The 26,804-nt window shown below is 42.2% G+C and overlaps 2 protein-coding genes across 8 annotated transcripts in view; both read right to left on the bottom strand.

The window, feature by feature from the left end:
* The window catches only part of LOC110982404 (transducin-like enhancer protein 4), a 60,590-nt gene extending 48,642 nt beyond the window's left edge, over nucleotides 1-11,948 (bottom strand). The window contains exons 1-4 of one of the 2 annotated variants that reach the window (XM_087136825.1): nucleotides 11,446-11,948; nucleotides 10,534-10,631; nucleotides 9,065-9,128; nucleotides 7,125-7,169 (exon numbers count right to left, since the gene is read on the bottom strand). In XM_087136825.1, coding sequence (XP_086992951.1) covers nucleotides 7,125-7,169; nucleotides 9,065-9,128; nucleotides 10,534-10,631; nucleotides 11,446-11,469 — 231 coding nt within the window. In that variant the 5' untranslated portion in view covers nucleotides 11,470-11,948. The remainder of the gene's footprint in view (nucleotides 1-7,124; nucleotides 7,170-9,064; nucleotides 9,129-10,533; nucleotides 10,632-11,445) is intronic. The other variant, XM_087136826.1, reaches the window with a different exon arrangement.
* Nucleotides 11,949-17,329: 5,381 nt separating this feature from the next.
* The window catches only part of smg5 (SMG5 nonsense mediated mRNA decay factor), a 98,358-nt gene continuing 88,883 nt past the window's right edge, over nucleotides 17,330-26,804 (bottom strand). For all 6 annotated transcript variants that reach the window (XM_022238759.2, XM_022238723.2, XM_022238733.2 and 3 more), the window contains one exon: nucleotides 17,330-19,866. The gene's annotated coding sequence lies outside the window, so the exon portion shown is untranslated. The remainder of the gene's footprint in view (nucleotides 19,867-26,804) is intronic.

Below are 26,804 nucleotides of genomic sequence, written 5' to 3' on the forward strand. Positions count from 1 at the left end.
TATGCAGTCTCTGAGCTGATATACTACTGTGGACTGTACTTAAAACTGCAGTGCTAAGCTTTTCCTTTTTGGAAAAGGCCCTTTTCAGTAAGCTGACTTGTTAAAAATATCAGTGACAGAGGAACAGATTTAATGCAGCGCAGCATGTGAAACTCATGTTTGTAAGCAAAGGTAGTAGGTTGGCGGTAGCACCATGGACTAATGAACCGGTACCTTGTATGTGTGGTTCAGGTAAAGAACTTATTATCTTGGCTTGCCACCTTCACCATGAAAAAAATTCAAAACTCAGCATGTTTGTAACTATTTAAAAGCAGTTTGAAATTCCTGATTGCCAAAGATACGGTAGTGCATTGAACAACAAGACCAAGCACCATTGCCAATTGATGGAAATGACGTTTCATTACTGTTTCTGTCCTTGACAGCATTTTGGCCCAATTAGTAAAAATGGTCAAGGCCAACTTGCACGAAATGCACAGGTCATATTTCTCAACACTCCTGGGCTAATTTTTGCTGTATTTCGTTCATTTCGCTTTCAGGGAATCTCTCCTTTTCAAGTCCAACTGCGCGCAGGGAAGATTTCACGTTCCATTTCCCCTACCCTGTTCATGTCAGCCTTGCCGAATTTGCTGACTCTCAAAACACCAGGTTCAGTGCACTTGGAAACAGTGGGCCCATCTTGTGTTTCTGCCTGCCTGCATGCATGCATTCAATTCACACTTCATGAAGTGGTCCATGGGAGTGTGACCGAGAGGCTGTCGCGCTTGGCCAACCAACCTCATTTGTTGCAGTCTTGGGCAGGAGGAGTGGCTAGGGGTGCTCTCTGAGAGAAAGGTCAAAGGGTGGGACAAACAGATATCCGCTGGACTGGAGAATTTGGAATTCCTGCCCACCAACAATTGCAGCACGAGTACAAGAAGGACCATGTGCATAAACACCAAGAGTTGCTTTCTAAGCAGTCTCCCATCAGGTACTTGTATTCTTACCAAATCAAACAACTATCCACAATTTTCCCACGTGAAACAATGGAAGTCTTACTCGGCTATTAGGAAATATAAATGTACACTGAGACAGGCATGTACTGGCATTGTAACAGATTACTGAAGAAACGAGGTAGAAATCCTCAGAAAAAGAATAGCTGTACAGCTTAGCGGCCATGGGTAACAGTGTCCAACACTGTCAAGACAAATTTCCATTTGAATTTCACTGGCCATTCATTACAAACACTGCCCGTGTGGTATTGATCCACACTGATCCTTGTTACAACACCGACAGCTAACCTCAAACATGCGGTGGATGCTGCTCGGGTGTGTGCTGCCGGATTCATCCGGCCTGTGCAGCCGCCATATTGACTCGGGCACTATAAACAAGGCCAGCAATTTACTAGCACTATACAGGGCAAAGCAAATGGCCGCGACCAGCATGGCAAACAGACGTGTGCAAACACTCACTGTGACTATGTGGGAGAGACAGAAAAAAAAAGTTGCCTCTTATGTTTCTCTTCCGCTCCTCCACATGGCTGGCTGCACTCAGGGCCCAGTTCCCTGTAAGCAGCTCAGTCTGGGGGGGGTGGTCTTTGGAAACACTTGACCCGCCTCTGACTAGAGATGCAAGCCAGGTTCTGAGGAAGGACTTTACATGGCTGTGCCCTTCCCCCCCTGCGTAATGGAACGAGGAGAAGGGAAAGAAGACGAGGGAATCGGACAAGTTATCACTCATCATTCACAACGGTTGACAACGGCTTCTGTGTTGAGTGCTGGCCTGTCACCTGTCTCTGTTTACTGAACAAACAGCGCCGGCTAGGGGAAGAGACATGTACATGCGGAGAGAGAGAGAGAAACAAGCAGGCCAGTCTGCCTGCACTGCTTTGCAAAGATGAACATTGATCGAGCCGCGCTGACTGCAAACACTAATTCGTGTTGCTGACATCAGCCTCCTTCAACTGCAGGTAATCTATTCCAAGGGATGCTAACAGCTAGAACTCCAATCAGCCTGTGCACTGAATTCATTCTGGTTATGCAGGCGGGTTCACGTTTTAGTTACAATCCTCACCATCTCTCGTGAGCTCTCCACACGCACGCATCTCATTTGCTGCGACAAGCAAACCCCCCCCACGCTCTCTCGTATACTCAGGCCATGTTTACTCAGTCCTCTCTGATTCTTCCAACACCACTCTGCAAACACCATTTGCTTGTGCAAACAGCGCCTCTCTCCACAATTTTGATTGCCCACCAATTCTGGCATTGGCCTCCATTATGCCCTGGCAAAATATTTGCGCTGCCATTTGTTAAATTTTAAACAGTGGATTCGTTGGGCTGACGAATAACACAGAGGCGTCCGAGGACAAGAGGCATATTAACGCCTGCGATATTTAAATCTACCTCTGATGATTCCAGGAGCTGGCTTATTTTCCAACTACTTAACTGACAATCACTTCACACAACAACACAGGATTGTCCTTTCGAAAGGGCTGTTCTAAATAGTTCGCCACAAAACAAGTCTGCCTCTCTAGGGTATTATGTCCGTATCGTCATTGTGATAATATGGCAAGAGGGTTGTTTATTTGTTCTGGACGGCTTCTCCTTTTGTTGTGCCCTGCTCTCAGATGTGTTGTGTAGCTGGACTTTGGAAGCCAAGCCTGCGCATGTGGTCTCTCAAACGTGTTTTTGTTTCAATATCTCTTGCATGAAAACACCATAAATATACTCCAACTCCATTCTAATATTTGCTCTGCACTTTCTGTATGCTTGTCATACAAACATACATTTTTTTCCTGAAAGGGCTTCTCGCAAAATGTAACTCCCCAAATACATTTCATTTGACAAGAGACTGTTAAATTTACATAACGACATGATGTGCACGTATTTCCTCCTCTGGGGCTTATTTCTGCTGCATTTTGAAAGGCAGGAATAAACAGTCTTTATATCTGTCACTACGAATTTAATCCTTGCTTCCAACTGCAGTCTTTGAAATTGTGCTTATCTCTGAGTAACTTGATAATTTAGGCAAAATAAAGCAGAATAATTCAACACTGTGAATGTATACTGAGCAGGCACATGAACAAAAAAAAACAAAATAAAATAAAATTAACAAGGAACTCGTAAATTTGGATCCTGGTAGATCTGGTTAAATTACATCTGACAGATTTGATTACAAATGCAGCCAACTAATTGGGAACATGGATCCATGTACGTGGATACAGAAAGCATGTAGAGTCAGCCGACCGCATCGGCTAATATTGCTGCTGTATCCAACCAGAACAGATCGGGGCGAAACGCCAGCCAGCCACCAGGGACAGCGGACTCATCCCGTCCCAGCTCTTATTCCGGTGACACCTAAGAGCGGGCCCGACGATTGGTCACGTTCGATTAAATGCCATAATCGCCCTGGAAAATAAATTACCCCTGTAGACTGCATGCTCGCGGATGCGCATCATTACAATCGACGGGCCGGTAATCAAGATCCCTTGCCAGACTTGTTCAAATGGTCCAACCGGGGCAGCTGGTCCTCATGAATAATTAACAGCTTTTTCACAACCGCAAATCTGTTAGCTGTCGTCCGCCGTTATTATAAGCAAGCAAGGCAGAGAGAGAGAGACAGCTCTCCAACGGTGTGTTGGACCCTTGTCCTTTTTTTTTCCCTCAACAAATCTAGGCCATGGATGAATATGCAATTAAACTTAAGTGGGAGGGAGAGAAGTAGACAAGGAAATAAAAGAGGGAGAGAGAGAGAGCTCATGTATTATTCAGGAAGACCGCTGGAGAGTAATTGGCATGGATGTGCGTGTTCGTGTAGTGGGCTGACGTGGGTCTAGGTTTGCACTGCACGTCTTAATGGTGCTTGAATGTCAATCAAGCTATCTTTGTGCGCAGGGTGTACATACTCGGCATCCGTGGAGCACTCTCACGGCAAGCCATCTCAAGGGCCGTGGCTACACTATGAAAACACCGGGCCGCCGATACACAATATACATGTATATATGCCGGGGCCCAAGACGGTCACGGAAAGCGTCGTTTCCGCCCACACCAACCAATGTGCACCTTCACTTTGACTCCGAGCTTAAGGACTGGCATTGTCCGCGTTGACAGAGGCCTGTAGTTGCCAGTAGAGGTGCTGTGGAAAGGTGCTAGAAATTTCGCCGCCATTTCACACGGCAGTGCATGATGGTGAGAAGGAGAGAAAAAAAACCAAGACGGGTCTAGTTACAAATGGGAAAGTTGGAGAGGTGTACACGTAAGTGTGTGAGGCAGAGTGGCTCAATGGTGTCATGAACGAGCAATACTGAGGCAATCTTTGTGCATGGATAACGCTTAAAACCACACTCTGACAAAAATGAAACGCAACTTTCATTCACGTAACAAATGTGATACAAAATGAGAAGCAAACTTTTGAAGCACAGTCAATCTGACTACAACTTGGAGTAGTATTATGTCACACGGTCTCATGGAGGATATGTCAATCTCTGTGAATGTAACACAACAGCTTCCCAAGAAAAATAACATCCAAAGTACATATATGTAGAGTTTATATCATGTTAGCTTTGTACCATACAAGTACATGTCACAGATACATGTTAACACAGTGGGGAGCATACTGAGCTGTTGTTATGATAGAAGTACTCTGCTCTCATTAGGTCATACATGTACATGTGTGTACATGTATATACATGTACAGTCCATGTACATGTGTGTACATATATGTACATGTATGTACGGTACGTGTGCTTACATTTTCCCACTCAGCCAGGAAATCTACATCAGCAACTTGATGAGGCACCTGACCTCAAAAATTAATCTGAATGTCAAAACGAACAAATGAGATTTGCTGTATACTCCTGTGGAAAGTATATGCTGTCAACTGCCAACAGTAATTTCCCACTGCCTTCTGTGCTATAAGGGTCACCTGCGTTTTGTACAGGAGGTCACTGACAATCTGGTAAGTTGATGCACAGTTACCTGAGTTTGCTCACAAGCTCTCCAGGCCTGAGACACTGCTGCCAGGCTGAGTTCACTGTGATTGAGTTCGCTGGCAAGCAAGAGTCCATATTTGACATTTACAATAAATAATCCTCCAATCACTGAGAGAGGTGGGGGGCACCGGGAGAGGGGTGGGTGGGTAGTAGGATGGGAAGCGGAGGGGAGCACACTGTGCCAACAATTTTATATTTGTGTGAGGATATTTGCCCTGGTATTCCAATCCATGCGCCGGTCAATATTGCTTTTGCATTTGTATGGTGCACTCAACTTTTGATGAGAGAGCGCAGACTTCCTTCCCGATCCCGACCAATCAATGGATCCACCTCTGGCACACAGTCCACTAACTGTTTGGACTCACATGGCTGTATTACAATAATTCCTATTACAACAATCACAATGTACATCCGACAAACCTGAAACTGCTTGGTGTACACAACCTCGTCCCTGAACAACATGCAGAACGAGATGTAACCTCTAACCCACACCCTTCAGGGGGGTCTTCTCTTGGGCCATTATATCAAGTTTCTGGGCTGTCTGTCCAGCTACCGGCATGCACCACACCTCAGTGGTTATTGAAACCTCCACACTCCACCGCCTCTCCGTAATATTTCCCAGACACCCCCCCCATAGCTGCTGTGATTGAATTGGGTCAGTGGTTGACAGGCAGGACTGCATTCCACCTTCCCTCTTTGCTGATGACAGCCAATGTAATTACAGGCATTGCAGGGAGAGAGGGGAAATCGAGAGACCCCCCCCTCTTCAGATCAATTAGAAGTGGAGGGGGAGTGGACGCACACTGACAAAAATCAACCTTCAGATTCAGACCTGCAGAAGCACAACAGAGTTGAAGTAAAGGCTTACAGCTCGGCTGAAGCCATCCTGCGTACAGCTGGGATTGACTGGGAAAACTGACATGTGTATTCAAGATTGCACAGTGTTAAAGTGTAACTGTTCAAAGACTGATCCAGGGGAATTGTGAGAAACACTCACAATATTACATCTGATTCCTCTTCCTAACCTTCACTAGTTAAACACAGCCAATACTGCGATAAATGTCACCCACTGTTGCCTTCCCTTCCACAAAGTAACAACAAAATCCTTCCAGAAACAGCTTTGCTATTCACACTTTTAATTGGGTCCATTTTAGATGCTTGCTTCCAGTTTTCCACGAATTGCTAGCTCTGTTTCATTAAAGTCCAATCAATCATACCGGTAGCTAATGACACAACTACAGAATGAAGGGCACCAGAATAACGTATGAACATAATCACAGTACTGATTTGGTTTGAAGAAATTTATGGGAACTTTCTTAAAGAGACTATTTGGGGAGGGGCTGGGGTAGTTACACATTATTGCTGCCAGTATTGCTTATTCAGCAAGGTCATAAAGAGGGAATGTGAAGAGCACCAACATAGCAATTCAAAAGCAGTTAACCAGAGTTTTATACTGTATAATTCGTTATTCATTTCAGGAAGAGACAAAGTGGCCCCAAATCATGCCCTTTTCAAATGTCTGTTTTCTGGTTTTTTTGCAAAATCAACTAAATGTAGGATATGTGATGCCTACTACTGTACTTGGTGTAATCATTTTTACAAAATCTACTGAAATAAGCCGTATCACAATGATCTCTGTGGGGCAAAGTTCAACTAAACTGTATTGTCTTCCACAGGTACATGTATGGCTTTGCATTAAAGGGCAAAACCATGGGCAAAAACTTGTTCTACAAGTTTCACGAAGAGACAAAAGTCACACGAATTTTAGCATTTTCACAAACAGATAAAAGTAATTGTTTCCAAATAAACAATTTTAAATGACTTCAATTAACCATTATTTTGTACTTTGAGTCATTTAAGATCCTTTCTTTCCTGAAGTAACTTTGGTTAAGTCAAAGGAATGCTACCAGTAGGACTATACTGGGGAAATTTATAAGCATTTCAAATGAGACCAATTATGTGATTTTCTCGAAAGCTAGGTTTTAATCTCTGGTGAGAAGCTTGTCTCTTCATGAAAATAGTAACAAATTACTCATGCCTTCTTCAGTCCTTCAGAACTGGAAATATTAGAGTTCCGGATGTAAAGAACGTACGGTAGGGGGACTTTTGCCACTGTTCAACAAAACTGAGAATTCTGGACAAAGTTCTGGTGTCTTACCTGTTTGTGCATTTCCACATTCAGGCCATAGGACATCTCATAATACTGTAAAATGAAGAAATACGTGGAAATGAAAATTCCCTTTATTTCTGTACAGATACATACTTTGCAGTGCTCCCCAATTTGATTTACTCACATTCACTTATCTCAAACACTTTCTGCCTAAGATGAAAGCAGAGTTAGCTGTGCTAAATGGAAGTGTACCTGTTGGAATCTTAGAATTTAGGCGGAGTTCGGGCGGGTTGTTCTCATATGTTCAGGAACAGCTCGAATTGTTGTTTGTAAGTCGGCTGCTTGAATGCTGGGAATGTACAACCGGTTATCGCTACTAGTTACTTGAAGCATGCAAGCAACATGCAACATGGCGGTGTCCTTGTACATTCTTCGAAAGTTAATGTTTGAGCTAACATCTTTTCCATTAAAAAAAAAATCATATCTGTCATGGAAAATTATAGATGTTAATTGTGCAAAACTTTCCATGGTCTCCAAAACAGTTTTGTAAGCCATCTCCATAGTTTTTGCAGCTTTTCAAAAATCAAATCTCACAAGTTTTCCCGTGTGTTGAGGAGGTGGTGTGTGAACCTTTTCCGAGAACAGTGTTCTTGGGTCATGTTCCTGCCGTTCGAGTGCGAGAATGTGAAACCCATGTCAAGAACAGGCCGCCCGAACTCGACCTTAGCGTCACCAAGAACAGACAAAAGTATCTCATTCTTCTATAGAGAGTGCATGGCAAGCCACATTTCACGCAGGCATACACACCCATGTCAGCAAATACATGTACATTTTCATTTTTAAAAACTCCAAAGGCAAAAAGTAATTACATTTGGAAAACTCACATAATTCATTTAAACATGTTACATCTGGTATTGAAATACAAAAATCTTGGTTTGCTATCAATCTCATGGTTCTGACTAAAATAGAACTTGCGACCTACATGTATGATGAATATCCATTGAACAAATACATGCTGTAAAGAGATTCCTTTTTTTTTTAAATGGCAGCAATTATAACAACAGGTTCATGTGCTAGCTGTTGACAATACGGTTTACACCTCATTGGAAAATGACTCTGTCTTTCCAGCCATTTTACGAGTGCTGAGAGATTGATTTGGCCTTGATGTAAATAGCTCTCTCAGAAAATGAGGGTAGATGGCCACAAAGTTGATTTCACACATGACTTCACTTCAGGTTTGTGAAGTTAAAAAACTGCACAACGGGCATAAGCTTTTCACACTGCAGCTTCCAAAAATCCAACCAACAATTAAAAACTGAACCATTTGAATAACTTGCCAGCCAAGGTGTATGGGCCTACATGTACATGAATATGTACATTAATAACAGGCTTGCAGTGAACTATACATCCATTTTCCTTCCCCGATGATACATTGTTGCATGTACACAAACACCGAGCGATCTCGTCTTCATTAATTAGTCATGGATATTTATGCACTGCCAAATGGGTTCCTTGAAATTTGTTTACTCTTTCAGTCTGGCTGACAAAATGTTCATGGACAAATATTGATTTTTTTTTACGAAGGGTGAGGGGATTATGGGTTTGAGCTCCATTTTCTTGTCTCTGTTCCTAGCTCTATGGTTTAATGCAGACTGTAAGCTGGCTTTTTAGCCAACTCAAAAGTATTGAATAGAGCTACCAAGTCAAGTCTGCGTGTACATGATATAAATAAACAAAGGCAGTATGTTCCCCGATCATTTAGAAGAGGTTGTAAATTGGCAGAAATGACGCCAGAGTGTAGGCAGCTGGCATTTCTCTCATGAGTTTGTGTCTCTAAACAGGCAGAAGTCACAAAATCTCTAGCGAGACCAGCAAGCCAATCAAGCTATGCTGTAGTGCCACCGTATCCTTTGCAAAACATACGTATGCACATAATTGTAAACATGAAGCCCTGCACGGAAAGGGGATAATTTTACCAATGCACTTACCATGACATAATGTCGCTGCATTTCTGTCTTTTCTTGAGCCAGTTTTTCACATTCCATTTTTAGACTGGATACAGAAATCAGAGAAATAGAAATTGGCAACATCATTTTCAGGTTGAAGGATATAGCTTATCCATAATACTTAGGAGAGATCCCAAGTTTGTACCACCAAGGATGTCACTGTCTTTTTAACACGTAGCTTTTCTCATGGATATTCAAATTTATGAATATTCAAAACTGGAGTCACTGTCAAGTGGCCCACTGCAGGCTCCCAAGACCCCAAGTGACCCCGCCCCTTGCCCCCATGCAGCTTGGGAATTGGTCAAATTACCAGTCACTGACTCAGCCAGCGGTGGTTCCAGCCCCTGGGGCCTCGGCAGTGTTTATTATTACTGGAATCACTCTCCCCTCAATGATTTGTAAATGGCTGGTTGTAAATTTCATCTGACATTCCTTGACCATGTGATATGTCACATGTGGCCAGCCTAGTCTAAAAATACAAGGGGGGAAAAATTGTTTCTGGGTCTCTCATTCAGCCTAAAAAAAATTGTATGTTGAGAAATGCCGTTACTACAAAATGACCCTATTCTCCTTTTATGGAACCTTGGCAAAAAAAAATCACACTGGCACCCGCTGCCATTTTGAAACACAAAACCTACATGAAATAAGTTCAATGAAATAATCAACAAGAAGTACCAATTTTCATTGGAAAATTGCTTTCGCTATACCACTCAAGTGGTACACAAATTCCAGTAACTTTAAGCAAATTCTGACATTTGTTTTTGTTTTTTTTATAGGGGAAGGTGTTAAGTTGGGTTAGCTTGTTTGATGTCCTAGCGATTGTGGCAAGGTTTTACAAGGAAAATAACATTCTTCAAACTCTGTATAATTGACAAAGTGCATCAATCACACCAGTCGCTTGTCACAATTTGTAAGCAATACGTGCATTCATCTGCTTTCCTGTCAACTGTGAAAAAAGGCTCATTTTCTCTACTGCCAATACTCTTATCAGCCCTACTCACTCTTTGGAGTTGAATTCAGGCCCAACCGGGCAACCGTGGGAAAAATACAACACAAGGAATTTTTCAAGCAAAAATGCTTCCACTTAAATTTTTTTGGGAGGGGCGGTTATTTTCTTTCTCAATGAAGTTGAAGTTCAAGCATACCAAATAACACTGAGAATTTATCCACAAACTAAAAATGCAAACCTTGTTACAGTATTAGGCCTATCTAAAAAAGATGTTTATCACAAGTTCTGATCAGGGCAAATGTTTGCTTCATCTGATAGTGATATCTTGAAAAATCTTAGGTACAGATGGGACTGGTTGTTTATTGATATTCATCCTGTATACTAGGCCATTGTTTCAAAAAGGTTTGATAAGCTATGACTGGGTATGAGTGCTTTACTTCAGAGACACCAAACTCTTCCAAAATTTACGCTCTTGACCTTTTGACTCTGTATGACCTCTCACCTGTGATACTGAGCTTGGAGGAAACTGAATTCCTCCTTGATACGGTCACATGACTCTGCCACCGTGAACTTGAAAGGTTGACCCGGCTGGTGGGGTGCCTGCATATCATACAAACGAGAATGGACAATAAAGATGGAAAGGGGAAACGAAGCACTAATTGCATTTATTTTATGTCCTTAACATGTTGGATGGGACAACTGGCTGTTGTTAACCCCATTTTCCCATTGTTCTATAAGCTCTCAATCTGCACCAGCTGCCCACAACTTAAGGCAAAACTGCAGGTACTGACAGCTTCGATTGAGGCCTACCTTGCCAGTTCAGACAATGTCCAGGCACTGTCCAGGACTGTTAGTCATTTTCTAATATTCTTCAGCCCAAGGGCACTCCACTGGATCTACCCTTTTTACAGGACAACTGGGACATGTCTTCAGAAATACATGTACTTCAGTGCGCCCAGCCCGCCGGCCAGTGCCACACATGCACTGACACGGCAATGCATTGTGCGCGGCTATTTCCTTGCTCAGTAAACTGTGCCATTCCAGTGATACAAGATACACGTGGACAGTGTGCACACATAAATTACAATGATAAACCTAAAACACCGCGTAGCCTAAGCTCCACGAACACTCTGAACCAAAAAGACAAACATTAACCCTACTAACTAAAGGGGCCATGGGTCCGCATAAACATGGCCAAAAACATAATTGTGGCAAAGGGAGCGTTCCAAACAAGCACGGTGATCTGTACAAATAAAATCAACAACGTGATGTGTGGGCGCAATGGATAATCTGGTGCAGGTCGAAAATTGATACATCATCATCATGTCCCGGTCCATAATTTCACTGAAAACAAGACACTAGATTCATGTACGCAAGACTCGAGCCAAGAAAAGAAAAACCTGTTTACACTTACCGGATGTCTGCTTTGCGGGTACATGGCTTAATTATGATCCACCGGAAAAGATCGAGGTGAAAGAATCGCTGGGAAATCGCCCCGCGAATTGGTTGACCCGCACAGAATGAGGTCCCGGACTCCACGATATGTATAATCACACAGTGCGACGCGACGCTCTACGTACCGCTGCTGTACGTATCCCCAATGTACTGTACATGTACGTGTACACTGCAACAATTGCTGCAACGTTATTTACCATCCAAGGAAACAGTACGATCCCAATGTAAATTCCTGCTAGAAAACACGAAACAACATGGTGGAACCCACACAGGATACGTCTGCGGTGCTGTTCAAGGCGTCCACCAGAATTTCTCACGTTTTTCGCATCAGGCAAAGGGGCAAAAATTCACCGAATTATGGTCGAGAAAAAAGACAAGCTGTTAAGATACCACACACACAAAGTGATCTCAACGCCGCTCGACAAAGAGCCAAATGACATAACCATATATGGAAAATAATTGATTGGCCGTATCACTGAAAGCAATCAGACGTGACCACTGAGAGAGCTGCAAGTCACCGACCAGACGTGCACAGTAGCTGACTCTGTCCAGGCTAACCAATCAAAGCGAGGCATGGGGTGATAGTCACGCCCCGTCGGTGATCGGTCCCAGCCGGGTAACGTGGTCCGCCGTTGACAAATTAGCGGTGGGCCCGCCCACCACTTATCCGCGGAATGCGGGCATGCAAGCGGACTCTGTTAGTACACGGGTTTTGAGCTGATTTTTGAGTCAGCTGTGTATTCTTAGGCTGGGGCAGGGAAACAGTGAGGCCCCTGCGGGATTACCAACCCCGCACAAAGAAAGGAAAATTATCACCTTCCCCTGAGGGCTTGGCTGCCACACTAGAATGATAAGACCTTCCAGAAACCGTGCGGCGGGGCGCTACCTCTCGCTCGCCCTCATTTATTAAAAATAAACATCTGCGCTACAGTAATGTACATGCGGACTAGCCATGAAAAAACATGGCAGCGGTGTGCGAGGGGCCCAGGCGAGGGGGTGAAGCCTGTGCAGATTGCAAACCAATCAAATCTTGTTTGCGCGCTTGATATTCACGATGTTACCACCTGAAATCGTATATAGTCCGGGCATGGTTCGAGAGTTGTTCAAATAGCTGACAATATTAATATCATTCAACGAGTATCAAGTCCAACACGAACCTGTCGGCGCAGGAGAGTGATATTGTCAACATGGCCTAGTCCACCAACTGTCATGGACTGGCTCAAAGTAAAATTTCATATTTTGCCAGTTGTCCTTTGACTCAGTTTGATCGATTTCTTCGGTTCTCTTACATATTCATCATTTTTAAAGTTTCGTTTTGCTTTTTGGTGAATCAGTGACAAAGTTCGAATTTAAGGTCAACTATACACACCATTTATAAGTTATTTCATCGAAGTCCACAAAATGACACAGCAACTAAAACTTCGCGAATTTAAATTTATTTTGGACATTGTATTGAAAATAAACAACACACACTCTTCGAATAACGAATATGAAAAAATTTAGCAGTATGAGTTAAAACACTTTCTTACATAAACAAATTTCTGTTGGGGACTCAATGAGTCCAAATTGCTTCAATTCAGCTCTTCGTTCATTTGCCAATGGTTCATCTGTTATTACAAGGCGTTCTGGATCGTCAATGTAACCGCTTGGGCGGGCTAAAAGTTTGCCGTCTTGCCGCCTGCTTTGTCACACCGTTGGCCGAGGGTAGCCGTCAACCTTAATAGAGTAAATTGAACAATGAAGCCAGCCGGCAAGCACTCAGAGAACTGAGACCCTTGGTAGTGTGTGGCATGCATTAAAAAAAGCCCCTGGCGCAACTCGTCAAATAAAACCTAGGTCAGAAAAAAAAAGTTAGGCAAAAAATGCACACAGCCTTTCCGCCGATGCATTCATAATCTGTAGTTTATTATACTCCCGCGCGCTTATTTCTCGCCATTTGAACATGGAGCCTTGCAACTCTGGCCCCCTATGCATCCAGCCATGTCATTACGGAGTCACCAGCTCTGACAATCAGCAGTTGGTGACGAGCCAAACAGACGGAGGAAATATATCATCAAGGGGTTAGAAAAATTCTAGCGGTACAAAGGGGCGCTTTCGTAACGGGCAGACCTGAAATTCGAACCAGTCACGGATCTCGGCGAGATCAGACAACAGCCGTTTATACACGGCACAATCCACACGCATAGCAGAGACCTCGAGTGTTACTTGCGTGCTATTTGCCGGGAATTGCAGTGATGGGAGTGGCTTAATTGTTGTCGATCGTGAGCGCGCTCTTTCTATTGGTCAACCTTAATACATCTCATTAATTCTTACGGTGACTTGCTCAAACTGGCATTTGCGAAATACGGGACTGCAATATTAAACGTGTCGATTCCTAGCTGCCAGCTGAAATATGTGGCCGTACTATCGCTGTTCAACAACACGTTACCGAAGTGGATTCATCTAAAATTTAAACGATTTTTTCTTTGGTGTTCCTTGTATCTTGCGGTAAACAATTTTCCGCCCTATTCATTAATTTTATAATACAAAAGTAGGCAGCTATGACATGAAAAGGTTCCGTCAAAAAAAAGTAGGCAGCTATGACATGAAAAGGTTCCGTCAACATTGCTGTTTTCGTGAGGGAAATAGTCGCCGCACAGTTTACTATTTGCTCCTTTTGATAAAACTCTTCGGGCAATTACACCACTGGAGTATCTTTTATCATATTGCCTTAGGATTACAAACCAGATGTGGGGGCTGCGTCATAACATAATACTGTGAATATTTGATTTGAATATTCTATTCGTAGTTATTTTTCCACAATTTAATAAAAGAAATTGCCAGCCATATAAGCAAAATGAAAAAATGTATATGGTTTCTTGGCCGATTTAAAAGGGAGGAGGCCCCTGAAGATCGATTCTTCCAATTTTCTTGACACTTTTCTTTTCTTATTTTTTTTTTTTTTTACAATACTTTGCATCTAAATGGAGCTGTCAAAGTGCACTAGGATTCGAAATACTGAAAATCTGCACAAGAAAACACGAGGTATGAAATTTTGCGATTAAGATTTTTTTTAAAGAAGCGACGGGAGAATTTTATTTTCAAAAATAAATTTTATTCCATTTTTTACACGGCCTGGAATGTACATGTAATGGTAATATTAGCCTTGTAAGACAGTTAACATTTTCTGAAACGGACACATAAAGACACAAAAACTGGGTCCAATCATTAAGTGGCCAAAAATAATAGTAAAAAAATAACAAGGCTGGAACTTTCAAAGGTACTGGTAATACATAGCCCTATTCATATTTTGTCACAAATTGAAGGAAAAAATATCCAGGGTGTCAATAATACGGGGCCCGATTTTGGAAGGACAGTGTTTCACCACGGCCACCAATTTTCAAACGTTTTTCAGTTAAACCGCCAATACTCTTAACGGTCTACTTTATGTGGTCGCGATTTCCGCTTCATGTATGTATAGGCAGGGGAGCAGTCTGTCGATTATCTAGTGATTTCCATCTCGAATCTCGCGTGTACTTTGGCGTGCAGTCGTAATCATATACGCCCCGTGCACAGCTCCCGTGGATTGGATAGATGACGGTTGCTCCATTCTTCCCAAATCGATGCTGAACAAATTAAAAGACTACCTCGGGTACACGGGGTTTATGCTCCTTGCAATTTGATTGCGGGCGGTGGAGGAGGCGCGGCCGGGACAAATACGGATTGCATGCCCACCGAACGAACCACCAATCAATAGGCGAGGTGTTGTGGCGTACTGATGACGGCCAGACTTCGGGGTGGGGTAGAGTGGGATGGGATGGTACGGATGGGAACTGAACAAACATGTTGCTGCTACACAGACCAAAAGGCTGATCATTGGACAATTTGGAGGAGCTGCGAACGGTGAAAAACGAGTTTTATATAACTGTTTAACACTGCTTAAATTTGAGTAACGAGAAAACTGACCAAGTGAGCTTTTGCTCTTCATCATTATTACTGAAACTGACCAACGTGCTGATTTCATGACACCATTACCAATTCTTTGAACTAAATTAAACCAAACCAAACAAAAATGCGTATTTGATACTGAGAATCACCTCGGTCTTACAGTTATCTGCTTGAAAATTCAGATTTTGAGTGATTATCCAACTCCAGGATTGGATGTAAACGCAACAGACCTCTGATAACTGCCTTGCGCTGATTGGCTGGTCAGACAAGGGCACCACAGCACCCGTGTCACCAGCACAGACGCATGCAGAAACAATTCTATCAACAGGCGCGATCTTCGCTTTCACTTTTCCAATCTGAGAACGGTGCGACCCGTCGGTGATGTGTAGCGCTGTGGGTGCAGAGTGTTAAAAAAAAAAAAAAAACCACACACAAAATGTGTCACCTCAACGCCTGCGCACAAAATCTTTAATCTTGCCAGACTTTGGAGTGGAGGAAAAACCGAGGGGAGAGAAAAAAGGAGAGCGCCAAATTCCACGGGGAAATTTCATTTAAATTCAATCAAATTTCATCCCGAATCCCTGGCTGACAGGCGGGATTTGGGAAACAACCAGCGCATTTCCCGTTTCGCGTTGGGGAGCAAATTTTGCCCCGAGGTCCTGCCGTTTCAGAGGCATCAACTTTGACATTTTGCCCGTTACAAGCCTTCAGCGGTTTCGGCAGTCACCGGGGACAGCGTCTCCCCAAGTCCGCAGCGGTGAACCATAATATAGATGAGAAATTAGACGCCTACTCACGTGTACCCGCCACAGCTTGCACTAATATTAATGCATTTCCCATGTGGGGTATCCTGCCTGTCAACTACACTCATGGTCTTTTTTTCCTTGAGATCAAGACAATGCCAGGAGAGAGCCCTCAGGAGACAAGACTAGGCTAATCGAACACCAGCAACAAGACTCAACCCCAGCTTTGTTGCATAACGCACGGGGACCCGTTTTGATATTAAGTTACTTTTGTAAATGGAAACAATATTTCTGAGGCTACAGTGCAAAGTCCAGAAAGCTGCTTTGAGCAGCCATATATTGGCAAGAAAACATGCTTAGTAATCTTTAATTGAGAATGATGAAATATAAGGCTCGTCCCAAACATTATCACATCATATTTGGGATGGCCAATCTGCTTGAGAAGGAGGAGTGGAAAGAGAAAACGGAGAGGTATTCAGCTTTCAAATTGGGCGACTGAGCCAGGACACTCTGAACACCTTTCTCTACCACAGGTACATCTGTGACATAGGACACTCTGGGGTGTGATGGGTGGATGGGGTGTGATGGGTGGATGGGTTGTGATGGGTGGGTGGGTGTGGAGGGGTAGCAGAAGAGCATAATTTCGAACATCACTGACGAGAGTTGAAAAACAAACAATGACATTAAGCTAGTAATATGAAAACGCATGATGTCACCAATGCAAACATAACTTCACTGAACTAGAACAGCACTGGAATGAGTTACAAGTAATTATGTCTCAACTCTCAAACAATAGCTCTGGCTTCATTTTGAACAACACCTCTCGCATGCAGCATAATTTTCTCCATCCAAACAGGATACACAGTCTATCAAAATGAGCCGTCTCCATAACAAACTCAACCAACGACTTTGATTTCTCACTGACAACCCAAGATTTTTGTTGCGGTGATCTTATCATCATTTTTTTTTTATGAGATGAGATTTCTGTAAAGTGAGCTAAAGTGTTTTTCAAAAATCGCAGCTTCGCTGTTAAGCTGTAAGGGCTGTCCAATGCATCAAATTAACCAATACTGAAACACATCATATTACCCTTTTGGTCGATGCCACTCTATACAGGACAGCTTTCACAGAAAATATATAAATAAATTATGGACAAATCTATGATGCAAAATATACAGCTCAAATACACAGAATAGTTTTATTCCACTTTTCTGTTTTAAGTTGTATTGTAAACTTGTACATATCGCAATGGCTACAAGAATAAAATTGTTGAGCTCTGCACGTCTCATTCAAACAGAAGACACTAACAATATGCTTCAGAATGGTTAGAATCCCCATGTTCAGGCTCGGACTGCTCAGGATGATAAAGCCCCTTTCCGTTACACTTGACTTTCAACTTGGCACAATTTGGACTCGTCGTTAAAGGACTGAGACTTTGACCTCGGAAGAACTATATTCTCAGAGAGGATGTTGGACTTGATAGATAAACCTGACAATCACATGGATGACACTGTCAAGGTGCTGCTCGATCAAGCTTGAAGACCAGTCAACGACCTTTTTGCAATACTAACACCTCAGAGGCAAGAATTAAAAGACATTTTCCCCTAAACTCTGAACATCACTTCTAACACAGACCTCCCGAAAAGAGTCCAACAGGGGTGGATCTAGGAATAGTTCAAGGGGGGTCAGGCCCCTAAGAGGTTTTTGTATGTCCAAATGTCGTGGATAGGTAGACACATATTCAAATGCATTACACTGTTACTAAAGACTAGAGAATAATCCTTAGAGGATGGCATCTTTTTATTATTACAATAATTGTTATTCCAGTTTAAATATATACATATTTCTTTGTCAGGGTGTGGGGGGTTGACTCCCTGCCCCATTCTGGATCTGCACCTGTCCAAGGATCTGAGGACCAAGATTTAAGGACCTCATTCTGAGGACTTATCAGCTATCAAGTTAACCTAGAAAAAAATGACATGACAGAAAGATCCACTTCCCTACTGAAAAACCATTTCATGCAACTAACCCAGCCCTCACTACCCTGACATGGAAGAAAGCCAGGGGAACAAAAAAGGCAAACAAAACAAGTAATTATCATTGGGTGTAAAAATTCTTTTGCAAACTGAAGCAGTCAAAGCCCCCGTCCCCCTTTTTTGGCTGGGCACTGACAACACAGATGAGACAGTGGGCATTTGTGCTGGTACATGGGCCATTATTTTCCATCAGACAGTAAAACCCCATAGCATGCCGGGCATGACAGGCGAAGATCAAGCCATTAATTTTCAAGAGGCGATTTTTCTGTTTTTTTTTTTCTTGGGGGGGCTCAACATAGCCAGGTTTTTGATGGCTTCATGTGACAACCTAAGTGCACCTGCAATTTACGATGAGTTAAATTGCAGGGTAGGTTTCAGGATGTGCTACAAGCAGGAACGACCATTTCCTTTTTTTTCTACCGTAAAAAAAGCCTCTTCACAGCATTTTAAGTTGATGTTGTGACAGAAAAAAAAAATTCAAAATATTTCTGCCTTATCTATAAAAAAATTGGATATTTTCCAAATTTGCTCCTGATAGTAGATATGTTAATAATTATGACGGTGCTCTGTTTTGCATCTGTTGCCTATCCCTTCTGGGTCTAACTCAGCTTTTGATTGAAAGCAGATTATTACTAACAGGGTTTTCTGTTGCATTAACACAATAAAACAAGGCCAGTATCTTTTATCTGATATAGATAAAGCTGCATGAGGTTGACCACAGACATTCTGATTTTTGGTACGTCACTTCTTTCAGGTGGAAAAATTTCTAAAACAGTTGACAATTGGTGGATTTTTTTTTATATGGGGTGAAGATTCATCACTGAGCTAGTCATGGAGTTCTGCAGATTGGGAAAAGAAATTCCACCGAAAACTGACAGTTTGATTCTCACAATGCCTCTCCTGATATTCCGCATTGAATCTACAACTGACACATCGGTCACAGAACATCCCTGTGTTCAATTTTCAATTCTACATAGAAATAAATTTTGTCAATCCTGAAAGTCTATCCAAGCTCCTTCCGAGAGGACTCATAATTTTATTTTTCACCTGACATTATTGCATTTTGGATCTGTCTGAGTTGCTTTGCAGTCTTTTTGGTGCTATTCACATTAAAAGGCAGTGTTAGGCTGTTTGATCATCAGTATGTTGACTGCCCCTTCTGCTGTCTGGGTGGAAAGGCTTGGCTCTTTAGTTCTATGCTTTGTGACCTAGTGCAAGCAAAGTGGACAAGCTGACTCTCTGGTATGATTCCCAGGAACTATTTTGGCTCTGAGTAGATAGGCTGACTTGGTGAAGCTATCCATTGGAATGAGCAGCTTGGCTGCATTCTCAGCAAGGTGGATGGGCTGCCTTGGTGGCGTTTTGCACTTGACTGGTTAATCTTGGCTGTGTTCTCCAAGGGGATTGGCTGACCTGATGACGCTATCTGAGTGGACTGCTTATTAAACCTGATGATGGTATCCAAAAGGAGTAGTTGACCTCTGATGGTGTTACTCTGAGTGGACTTGTTGCTTGACAGTGCTTATCAAAGTGGATTGGTTGAGCTGGTGACGCTATCCACGTTGAGTTGTTGTCTTTTGATAATGTTACTTGGAGTAGATTAGTCAGTTAACTATGAAGCATGGTTGACTTTGAGATGGACAGCTGGTTCTTGGAGCCATCAAAAGCATTTTCCTACAAAATATGAGAAGTACAAATTGAAGATATAGTTGGAGTTATTTGTATAATCTTAAGTTAGCTGTAACATTCTGATTACAACGTATACAAGGGACAGCGAAGGTAAAGCTGAGTCCTTCATCTTGTTACCTCCCTAAATTCAATCCCATTTTCATCCAGACAACGAATTGATGTTTAGAGGTAGGCCTTCCTTTACGGTACAAGTCTTTACTGTCAAAGAGGTTTCAGATCCCGCAGAATCAATCACCATGACAAAAGAATAGCACAGTCCTGATGCATTTACAGAGAAAACCGGTGATTATCATATCAGCTGCCCTTCTGCAGGAAGTACAGTGCAGAACAAATATTTGTTATTTTGAGGGGTCTAGGGGCCTCGTGCAGCATGCATGTAAAGTGATAGGCCTTCTTGATATTCCTGCGGTAAGGTGAGCTCATCCCCACAGTATTTTCACCCCTCTTCAGTTGTTTAAAGAAGTGTGCAGGATGAGTCTTCAAAGGAAATCCGATGCCAAAATATCAATAGAACATTTGCATGTAACCGAGCAGACAAAGGAACCGGGACTAAACAAACCTCCCAAAACCCCTCAAAATCTGGCAGAGTACAAAAATGTGATGCCAGTAGATTCTGAGAGGCGGGAGGGCTGTGAGTTGAGGGGGGACCTTGGGGCTGTTTTCAAGCCCAGGGTCTGATCACGCAACCGAGAAGCTAAGAGCTAAGGGTGAAAATTGCAGTGTGTGTGTGTGTGTGGGGGGGACGATAACTTCACATGAACACAACAGCCGCTACTAATTATACGCACAATATCCAGCAGCAATCCTTTTTTAATGTAACCCCCAAAATATTGAAGGGGCTATACATAAGCTTTTTTTGGGGGGGCGTCATCTGACACTGGGTAAATACTCTCTAACCCCTACAAGGGCTAAGGGATTCAACCAGGCCAAGGGATTAAACCAACATGCAGCAGCACCAGGGGTGATGTAACCTTTGTGTGGAATACTGTCCGCTGGCGGGTATGGTAAGATTGCTAAAATGGAATAAATTAACTAACAAGTTTCATACTCCGGATTTTGACAGATACAGAAAAAAACACGCAAACCAGTTTTGAAACTGTGTAAAAACCTGCTTTGAAACTAGAAATATGCCAAGCGTAAACAAGGAAATGAATAATATGTATTTCTAAATAGAAACAAAACAAACACACACCACAATACAGAAATCTTGGAAAGGTGTGTAACTTTCAACACATGTTGAAACAATTGTGAAAAGATGAACAAATCCTGTCAACCATTAACTTTCAATGAGTCAAGGAAATTTTTCTCATTCGAAAACTGGTAGAGTAACATACACGTAGTCTGATCATGTAAATGACAATTATGATACACAGGATGGCATAATTCATCATGCACAAATCCCAGCCACCTAGTAATGGTTGTCAAATAATCTCGGGCTTCATTAATAACTCTTGGCACACAACTGTAACAACGCAAAAACATGACGTGGCAAAACCCAACAAGTATTGTTATTAATATTATAAAAAAAACTACGTCCTTGTACGAAATTCCTAGTGTCCTCTCATAATTCCCATGCACTGAATGTCTCTGGGGACAGATACAGTTGGTTACCTTCCTGCCTTGGATGTGGTCCAACAGAACAAACATATACCAGCAAAACTGTTTAATGACATATTTGCATAACACCTGACATTTTATAGGCCAGGTTTGAATGCCTCATGTCAACCACAAATACCAGCAGATTGACCACGTTTACAAAGACAGCTGAGCCACAAAAACTTTCCCTTGCTATGAAAATATTGACTGAAGTTTATTCTTAAAGGTTAAATCAATAACCATTTTGCTTAGTATTTTGTGTGTGGAATGAATATTTGACAAAAAATGAACTTTGATTAGTAGCTAGGAGAAAAATGTCACAAACTCTAAAATAAGCACTGAGTGTGGTGAAATGCAAAATACTTTAAGAAACAAAATCCCGAAAGGACAAAAGATGACCCTTCTGCAGAGGGAGATATTTGTTACTGATAGAAAATAAGGGACTATGAAGTATAATCTGAAGACAGCGCAAGAAAAACAAACCGACACTTAACTCATAAAGCCAGTTAAATCGTTACCATTTTCAACTCAGAAATCATCCCTTTGTCATGCTACTGCAATCAAAACTCACATATCTCCTGAAAGAGACTGGGAATTTCACACAACTACAAATTTGCTACAAAATTAAGAGAGAAAAAACAAAAAGAAGTCAGAATGCCCACATTTCGGAGAGGGGTCATTCCATGAGGTTGGGGCACAATTTGTGACGGTGTCAATTGTTACATGGGTTCTGTAAAACTGAACAGCTATTTCCCTGCATGTGGATTCCAAATTGACATTGTTAATCATATTGCAAAGCTGTATACACAGGTGTGTTATTATTACAGAGAAAATGATCTATTCTACAGGTCATGACAGACGGTAAAATTTACCCATAATAAACAAGGACACCATCACAAATTGTGCCCCAACCTCACGTAATGACACAGAGACAAAACAAAGGCACTGTGAACAATACACGCAGACCACATATCGTTTGGATGAATAATTACATGACCTACACGGCTATCTCATTATTGAGCAAACAGTGGTATCCAGTGACAAAGAGTACACCTCTATGCATGACTAATAACCAAATGGCTCATAACAAGGAAGATCACGGGATAGCCAATCAAATCATTGCTCTTGCTTGAACATACATTAAGTTATCCCCCACAGAAAGAAAGCAAAAAAAACCACCCCCCAAAAAAAACCAACTACCTCCCCCCCAAAAAACCCCACCACCCACACCTATTTTCCAATCCATCAGCTCAAAGACATCAGTGCACCATTAGTGTGTAATATTTCACGGCGAAGGGATGAATATTCTGGCAAAGTGCGCGAATGATCCGCTGTTCCATTTCGAGTGGTCATTATGGCGGCGTATCGCGTGCCCGTACACAGGCGGCACGGGAAATCCAACCCTAAGTCAACACTGGACAAGAGGGCCGGGTACAAAGAGTGTGGATTGCGATTGCTTCCGATATACTCGCCGCTCACCGCTTCGATGCAAATGCGGCGCGGCATACAGATGAGCTTGGGGTGACACAGAGCAAGGCGGGGTGTGGTTCTCCTATACAACCCATCTGCACCGTATTCCCCCCTCCCTCAAGTCCGACAAGCTCCCCCCGCTGCTCAGTAATCATCAATAGCTCTGTTGTTGAGATGATGGGTTTGTTCCTAGCAAATAAGACGTGCAAAGGGCTGACAAAGTGATGCTTTTAATTCATCAACACTTTCCTATTAATCTCAAGATATACAAGTCCGTTATAACTCATCTTTTCAATAACTGCATACATGCGTGCAGTGGGTGCACAAGGGATATCTACTAACCAGCACGCATTTATTAAAAAAATGAACATGGTTGCCACTTAGCAATAGCATGTTCATTACTTGAGCCCCTTTTAGGGGCCGCCAGAATGAGCGCTCAGCAAACAGTCCTTGACAGACGGTTTGGAGTGCCATAATGTACGTCCAGCGAGAACATTAATCACTAGCAGGCCTGTAAGGCACCAGGTACTAACGAGCTACACCATTACCGGCTGCACTAACACGGGTTCGGCGGGGCAATTTATTACGTTACACCATTTTTCTCGGCCTGCTGAGAGCATTCCCGGGTTGGCATGGCGACAGACCTGGCTGGAAATAATGATGGCTTCGCCTCCTATTGACAGGAAATTAATCATGATGGTAACATTCTACAGGGTGGGGGATGGAACGCCATGGCCGAGGTAAATGCATTAAAATGTGATGGATGGGTAGGTGGAAAGCGTTAAACCTGTTTAGAGACATCCACATTTTTCCAATAATGAACGGTTCAATTTGAAGTGTCTAGGCTAACAACAACTGTAGAACTTAAAAGCAGCAGCTAATAAAGGACAATAATCTATTAATTAAAGAATACTGGACACAACTTGTGTCACAATGAGCCACATCTCAAAAAACAATTCACATGTACCATCGGCCATATAGAATAGTGTAACATTACATTCAATGAAGAAAGAGTTTTAGTTTTCTGCACGAGTGAGTCAACAGAGACTCAACTCCATCAGAACACAACATCCCTTCTACAGATGGAATTTTAATGCTATCAGTCTTGCAGTGCCAGTCAAACAAGAGCCTTCCTTTCATAATCAATGAGCATGCATCACCGGTACCGCCCACTAGACACCAGATCAGGCCACCATTTCAAGATCCATCATGAATATTTATTCCGTGGATTGGATGTATCACTCTTGGAAACCAACACCTCACGCATCAATGCCTCGGATGATAATTGGGGGGGGGAAGAGGAGGGGCGGGATTAGAAATGCTTATATTGTGGGGAGGGGGCTCCAAAAAGATCCATTTTAGGAATTAAAGGTAACACGGACATTAATGAATTTTACATGATTTTACATTAATGAATTGTTTCATCAGAATTTGGTCAGTGGTCACAACGCTCCTGGCTGTTAAAATCTTTGCATTTCTCACTTAGTTGGATATACCATGCACAGAGGATTTCTCTTTTGGAGCATAGATTCTTCATTCTTGTCCGCAAACAATGTGAATAAGCCTTTTAGGAGTTAAATTTGAAAAATCTAATGCACCCGTCAAGCTTTTGCAAAGTGACCGCCATCTCTGGAATGAACTGGTTCCTTTGTGCCCTTCCTATCCACAGTGTTTTGGAGCAAGGTGTCCCATGTGTAACTAAGCACAAGCTTACTAAGCAAAAGGTCTTGGGGTTTAGGCCGCATCTGAATCTTTTGTCTAGAGCTAGGCCTAGGTCTTCGCCCCACTGGAAATGTGTGGAGATGCGCAGACAAAAGAGCTAGCCGTAGCTCTGGAAGCCCGTTTCGGACATGGCCTTAGCAACAGTGTCTTTGGTATGGAGAATTCAAATTGTGATGTTCACATGAATTTAAAGAACTCGGTGTACCAGAATTTATCCAAGTTTAACTCGCAAAGGGCTAATACTTGCAACTGAATTCAAACTATGATAGCAATTTTTTCTTTGCTTCCTGAAGTCAGTGACTGTTGTGTACCCCTTTGGAGCGATGTTATCTGGCTTGTCCAAAGCTATGATGAATCATGCACAAACCTCAGAGACAAAATTCTCTTTGGCTACAGATCATGAATATTCATACTCAGTCTTGCCCTCTTGCCTTTCCCTCGCCCACACAGCATTAAGAAACACATGAATATTGCCGAACATGTGAGTGCAGGATAAAGTGGGAAAAGCCAATCAATTATCAGGCCTTGATTTTGAGAGGGGGAACAGAGGGGCAGCAGAGACACTGTACATTTCTCTGACAATGGAATTGTGAATCAAGTGGCGATCACCTAGATGTGATGAACAACAGCGGCGTTTTAATATCACTTTTTCATCAAAAGTGCATTTGCAATTAAAATGAGTCTTTGCAATGCACCTGTTATTTTCCAAACAATCCTTTTTGAATAATTTTGAAGTTTATTTGTGTGTTGAATTATATTTCCAATCTACTGTTTCCCTGTCTTTTTACTATCATCATTGATTGTTCCTTTTTTCTTTTAATTCATTTATTCATCCCTCATCTATTTTGCCCTTCTCAGTTCCATTCTAATGATTAATTTCTTAAGCCAAAGTCTATTGTAAATTTGAATGTCTTGAGCATGTGGGCTGCTCTTAGTGTAAATGAATATATCTATCTGTTTATTCATTTATTCATATAAAAGAGAATAAGGATTTCTTTGTGAAAGCCTGAAATTACAGAAGATACGAGGAGAAATTATAAGCTGGTTAATGTAACTGTGACTTTTGACCATCAAATAAGTGTGTATGCATGTGGATTTTCGTGATTTTACAAATTTAAACATGCAGGAACATTTTGAGACACATTTGCCTCATAAATCAAAGATAATTTCATCAGCCCGCTGGTTGCTAAAGAGTTCGTTTGAAATCTTCAGCGGCAGGAGTTGTAGATGGTGATTGATGTCATAGCTGGATTATGCAGACATGCTGCTGCTCACTGAGCGGTTGCATAAATTTATCAACCAGTTCATGCCACACACTCTTAACTCCCTGAAGGAAAAACAGGCCAATGTACATGTACAGTTCCAAACCATTCAGTTCAGAACAACTTTTTTTTCTGTTGGACGAGAGCAGTATTTTGAGTCTGCACACACTGTATAGGAGTACACACACTCCGCTGTTATCCACTACGCAATTCAGAGCCTGTATTGATTCAGGATCGGTCTGTTATTTGTCCCCATATAGATGGCACTGTGTACCTAACCCAGTGATCCAGTTAGACAGTCCAAGTCTATGAAAAAAAACTCCAGCTAGCGGCAATGCTGTGCTGTGTGTGTATTCTGGAAGCATTAGACAAGTCAACAAGCCTTTCTGGGCAGGAGAGAGGGGAATGGCATATAATGCCGGATTTAAGGGGGGATAAGATCTTGTCTCTCTGGTATGCTTTGCTTTGGTTTGTTAGGTACACAAACTGTAAGATCTTGAAATCGGTGCACAATTTACATGTACAACTCAGGAAGTGCTCCCTCCATTACGGGTGGATTTTCAAGGGCGTACAGAAATTTCGGTGTCTAGTTCACACATGAGAATTGGGGGAAGAGAAAATTTGCAATACTTTTTTGGGAAGGGTAAAAAAAAATCAACGTGTTACAGGGGAAAATAATAGGCAATTGAACATGTTTTTAAGATTTGAGAAGAAAAAGGAGAGTGCTTTGCTGAAACTTGAGTCTGCATGTGAACTGTTCACTGGGATAGTATTTGACTTCTTACGAGCTGGCAAATGTAGCAGGGAAGCAATCTCTTGTAGATGTATTGTCCTAAGCCTCAGTGAATACATTTTATATTTTTGGCCCAATAC

This window comes from Acanthaster planci, linkage group LG05 (assembly GCF_054643075.1).
Source record: "Acanthaster planci isolate LZ-2023a linkage group LG05, COTS_SCS, whole genome shotgun sequence".
In the NCBI taxonomy this organism is placed as follows: Eukaryota; Metazoa; Echinodermata; class Asteroidea; order Valvatida; family Acanthasteridae; genus Acanthaster; species Acanthaster planci.